Here is a 5098-nt window from a genome sequence, read left to right as displayed (position 1 = left end):
GGGGGTGGGCGAGCCGGGGGTGCTGGAGGAGCAGCCTCGGTGAGAGGGGCGGGTAGGACTGCGGGGGGCCCCAGGGCTGCGCCCCTCAAAGCGCCGGTCTTGGCGAAGCGCACGACGCAGGTGGACAGGGCGAGGGGCGCGGGCGGCCCCGCACGCCGGTAATCCTCATAGCCGCGGCCGCCCCAGCCCGGGCCCCCTGCCCCAGCCAGGGGCTCTGAAGGCTCCGGAATCCCCATGAATGGTAGGAGCGGAGGGTAGCTCTGTGGGACCAAGATACAGGAGAACAGGTTAACGGGCTCTGTGATCCCCCACATGCCACCACAATCCATCCCGGCCTTAGAAGACACGAGAATCCAAAGACCCAGCCACAGGCCTCATTTATCTTAGCATCCTGTACTGGAATCCTGATTGCCTGGGGTCCCGAACTTCTAAGTCCTCAGCCCATTCCACTCCCAGGGACAGACAGAAGACTCCAGGCACAAGCCCAGACTTTAAGGACTCATTGGGCCAGGCTCTCAGTCCTGTCCTCTCTCAAGATCCAGGATTCCTGTACCCAGCCCTTCTCAGATTCCTGGACTCCAGCCATCTTCTCCTTCTCCTGCAGGAGTCTGGTCACCAGGTCCCTTTTACTCCCTTGGATATTGAGTCTCACTCCTTGTGAGTTAAGTACTAAAGAACTCCTTCCATGAGTACCACCAACTCCCTAATATATATTCATTGTCCAAGTCGTCCCCTAAACCCCTCTGGAATTCAGAGCGTTCCAGTCTCCAAGAGCGCAGGAGACGCGCGGGAAGCCCTCACCCAATCTTCCCAGGAACTAAGCTTCCCAGGCCTAAGCTCCCTCGCCACAAGACATGTCAGCCATCCCTTAGAATCTGTGATTTCTTGCCCCTCTGCGGCCTCAGCTCCCGCCCACTTCGGGACCCCGGCGCCCTGCCCCCTTTTCCCGGGAGCCCCACCTGAGCTGATGAGCGGCGGCGCTGGGGGGGCGTGGCCGGCCCGAAGCCGGAAGCTGACTCCACCGTGACGATGGGGGCCGCCGCTGCGCTGGGAGGCGTCTCCTGGTGGCTGTGACTGGAGGAGGAGTCGCTGTCCACGTGGGACTGGGGGAGATTGGCGGCCTCAGAGCCGGGACCTCTGGCACAGCCGATGCCCTTATATAGACCCCCTCCCATTGCGAGCGAGGGCTCTGCGGCCAGACAGGCCTGGGTTCAAGCCCCGGCAATGCCACTGACTGCTTGTGTGACCTCCGGCAAGTGAGCTCAGCTCTTTGAGCCTCAGTTTCCTCCTCTGTAAAATGGGGATCATAATATTGTCTATTCATAAGGCTGTGGTTAGGACCCACTGTAAAGGGCATAAACATGCCTGAAGTACAGGAAGAGCAGGAAATGGTTATGATTATTGGATTCCCTCTTCTTATCTGCTCAGCTCACCAACCTACAGAACATCAAATCATCCTCCCTTCCCAGAACCCCTGTCCCTTGGCCATCAGCTGCCTTCCTGCCTCCTGCCTACCACCACACCTTTAGTGGGGTAGTTCCACCCACCTAGAATGTGTTCCTTCCCGTCCAAACCAAGCTCTGTCCTTTACAAGCTGAAACATCACTTCTCAGACCCTCCATTCCTTTCTGTGACTTGGGAATCATTCCTACCTCAACAGATTACTATCCTCAATAAACATTCATTGAGCACCCGTGACTTGCCAGGCTCGCAAAGGCCATTGGGAGGATATGAGATGGAGCACAGAAAGCACAGCATCTTTCCTGAGGAAGCACTCAATAAATGGGATCTGTCTGTGTGACTTTTGTAGACCCCTCTACATCTCCTATTATACTGGGAAGCCCCCCCTTTCTGCCCAGGGAACCAGGTTTGTTCCTCCATGTGTTCTTGAGACATTCCCATTGTTCCCAGCAAGGGCCAAATCGAATCCGACATTATGTGCATTTATTCATTCAATCAATTTATTCAACACATATTTACTGAACACTTACTGTCTACCAGGCACTGTTTTAAGCATTGAAGATGCAGCAAGAAAGCAACAAAAGATCCTTGCCCTCCTGGAGCAGACATTCTAGCATGGGAGATGGATAGTAAAGTCATAGATAAGAAAATTGTCTATTGGGAGAGGAAATAAAACTATCTTAGAAGATGGGGGAAAGAACAAGATAAGGAGAATTAGGAGACTGCAGTTTTACACAGGTTACTCAGGGAGGGCCTCAGGGCTTCCCTGATGGCTCAGTGGTAAAGAATGCACCTGCCAATGCAGGAGCCTGGGTTTGATCCCTGGGTTGGGAAGATCCTCTGGAGTAGGAAATGGCAACCCACTCCATTATTCTTGCCTGGAAATCCCATGGACAGAAGAATTTGGTAGGCTACAGTCCACAGGTTCGCAAAGAGTCAGATGCAACTTAGCAACTGAATAACAACAGGGAGGGCCCTCACTGAGGAGGAGACTACATGTGTAAAGCCCTGAAGGAAATAAGAGAATAAGCCATGTGGAAATTTGGGAATGTTCCAAGACAAGAGGACCAGCCAGTGCAAAAGCCCTGAGACAGGAGTCTGTCTTCCCTTTTGACTTAACAGTGAGGAGGCCAATGTGGCTGGAGCCTAGTGAGCATGAGGGAGAGTAATAGGGGGCCAGTTGGTGTGGGGTCTTATGTGCCTCTGTGAGGACTTTGTCCTTTACCAGGAGTGAGATGGAGCCCTGGTAGGATTCTAAGTGGAGGATATCCGTGATCAGACTTAGATGTCAGTAGGGTCCCTCTGGCTGTGTGGGAGGAAAGGAGATGGAGGAGGGGGGCAGTTGATGATGAGCAGCTGATGAGACAGTCCAGTTGGGAGATGAGCTTGAATAGTCACCAGGCTGGAGGCACAGTCTGATCATTTTGAAAGTAGAGCCAAGGAATTCCCTGGAGGTCCCAGTAGTTAGGACTTGGTGCTTTCACTGACCGGCCCAAGTTCCATCCCTGGTTGGGGAACTAAGATCCTGTGTGCTGTGAGGTGATGCCAACTTTTTAAAAAAAGAAAGTGGAGCCAATATGTGCTGAGAGACTAGATGAGGGGGCATTAAAAAAGGAAAGGAGTCAAGGATGGCTCCAAGGTTTGTACCTTGAGCAACTAGAAGGTTGGATTTCCCATTGATTTGTTCATCTATTTACTTTTAATATTTATTCATTTTAATAGTGTACCTTAAAAAAAATTTTCTGCCTTTCCACACTAGAATAGAAGCTCCACGAGCAAAGAGACTTTATTCTATTCACTGATGTATCCCCAGTGCTTAAAACACTTCTTATGGAAGGTGTTCAATAAATACCCTTGGATGAATGGGTATATCATAATAGAACAGAAAAACTAAAATCACTGGGATTGAAATTGACACTAATCGTTTTTGGCCCAAATTTGTGTCCCCAGCACGTGATACAAAGTAGATACACAGTAGGTGCTCAAGAATGTTTGCAGAATAGAAATAGCCCCCTGCCCTCCCGGCAGCGTTGCACCCAGGAGACTCACCGTCAGAGGGCAGGGGGTCTCTGCAGTGTCCTGGGAAGGGGAGGAGGAAGAGGAGGAGGAGGAGGGGGTGAGCGAGCCTGGGGTAGGGAGAGAGGCAGAGCAGTGAGTTCTCGGGGCCAAGCTTCTCCCACTCCCCACCCAAACCAGCCCAGGCTCCAGCCCCCACCACCTGCACCACTCACCTCGACCCAGAGCAGCCAGCGCTGCCAGCAGGCTCTTCTGAAACTCATCTGCCTCGGCCGGGCTCTGAAACGTCAGCCCGAACTTGCAGTCACCCAGGCTCCAGTGATGGAAGATGGGGTTCACCTTGTTGTAAACCAAGCCTGGCCTCAGGGTACACTCCAAGGTGATCTTAAGTGGGGGCAGGCAGGAAGGGTCCAGGTCAGACATTCCCTTCCTGCCAGAGCACCTCACACATCTCATTCCCCATCCCAGGTGCACCCTTGAACCCCGATCACACCCCGATATTGAGCACACCTCCGATACTCCAATATTTCCCCCCAAACCCTTGATCTCTACATTTTCCTAACACCTCCCTCCCTCTGATATCTCAGTAGGCACCCCAAATTTTATTGGATGCCTCAAAAAATGTTAACCTCCTTCTGATAGCCAGTATCGCCCATCTGACTCACTTGTACTCCCCAAGCTTTACTGAACATCTCAAAATGTTAATCCCCTTCTGATGCCCCAGTAATCTCCCCAAATACTACCCCCCAAATTGTTTTTAATCAAAATCCCACAGATTTCCCCTCAGATGCTGGTCAACACCCTAGATGTTCTCCCATCTTCTTGCCCAACATCACCATATTTTTTTCCACACCATTTCAAATCCCCCTACACTATTCCTTCCAACCCCTGCTCTGAAATGCAAGCCTTACCCCAAGCCTTTTCGAACAATCCAAACCTTTCTACTACATCCCCAGCTGAAACGTCAACAGTCTCTTTCCATTTCATGCCAGACAGCCCAGAATATTCCTGCTGAACCCACAACAGGATGGTAAACCCTATGTGACACTTCCAGATGGTCCCCCCACCAAAGGCTTCCATATACTTAGGCCAGAGGGGCAGGTGGTGTAAAATTCCTGGGGTGAGGATCTCTGAGCAAGATGGAGCCACGGGGAGGGTTTTGAGCCAGCAGAGGAGGGATGTGATCTGAGTCAGGTGTTAGCCCAGCCCCAGTGGAACAGGCTGAGGTTGGGGGAGGGAGCAGGACGACAAGGAGACCAGTGAGCAGGCTGCTGTGGCCGTCCAGTGGGCAGTGGCAGGGGACAGGACCTGTTTGACACCCTCAATAGTCCCCAAACTCCCCACTCTCATCCAGAGGACAGAGTCACTTCCAGCTCCATCCCACACCCGGGTTTGATTTCGGCTGGGAGATGACCTGACCTCACCTCTGCATTTCCAGCCCCATCCCCCTACTTCCCCACACCCCCACCCCACCCCCACGCCCCAGGGTGGCTCACTTTCTGGTCCCGGAGGCGCTCCCCGTGGATGACGTAGTGCCCCTGGCGGGCCCCCCCCTCGGGCCTGGCCCCTCGGACCCGACATACGCTCACCTGGCTGAGGCCCCCGCCCCCCCCAGGCCGCC

General features: G+C 53.2%; 1 protein-coding gene across 1 annotated transcript in view; it reads right to left on the bottom strand.

Moving 5' to 3' along the window:
* The window catches only part of SPRED3 (sprouty-related, EVH1 domain containing 3), a 6171-nt gene that overhangs the window by 371 nt on the left and 702 nt on the right, over nucleotides 1-5098 (bottom strand). Inside the window, exons 3-7 of the mRNA XM_010849312.1 lie at nucleotides 4974-5095; nucleotides 3693-3861; nucleotides 3511-3587; nucleotides 960-1103; nucleotides 6-260 (exon numbers count right to left, since the gene is read on the bottom strand). Coding sequence (XP_010847614.1) covers nucleotides 6-260; nucleotides 960-1103; nucleotides 3511-3587; nucleotides 3693-3861; nucleotides 4974-5095 — 767 coding nt within the window. The remainder of the gene's footprint in view (nucleotides 1-5; nucleotides 261-959; nucleotides 1104-3510; nucleotides 3588-3692; nucleotides 3862-4973; nucleotides 5096-5098) is intronic.

The sequence above is a fragment of the Bison bison genome, unplaced genomic scaffold (assembly GCF_000754665.1).
Source record: "Bison bison bison isolate TAMUID 2011002044 unplaced genomic scaffold, Bison_UMD1.0 scf7180017864280, whole genome shotgun sequence".
Classification (NCBI taxonomy): domain Eukaryota; kingdom Metazoa; phylum Chordata; class Mammalia; order Artiodactyla; family Bovidae; genus Bison; species Bison bison.
This window is presented reverse-complemented; position numbering and strand designations above follow the sequence as displayed.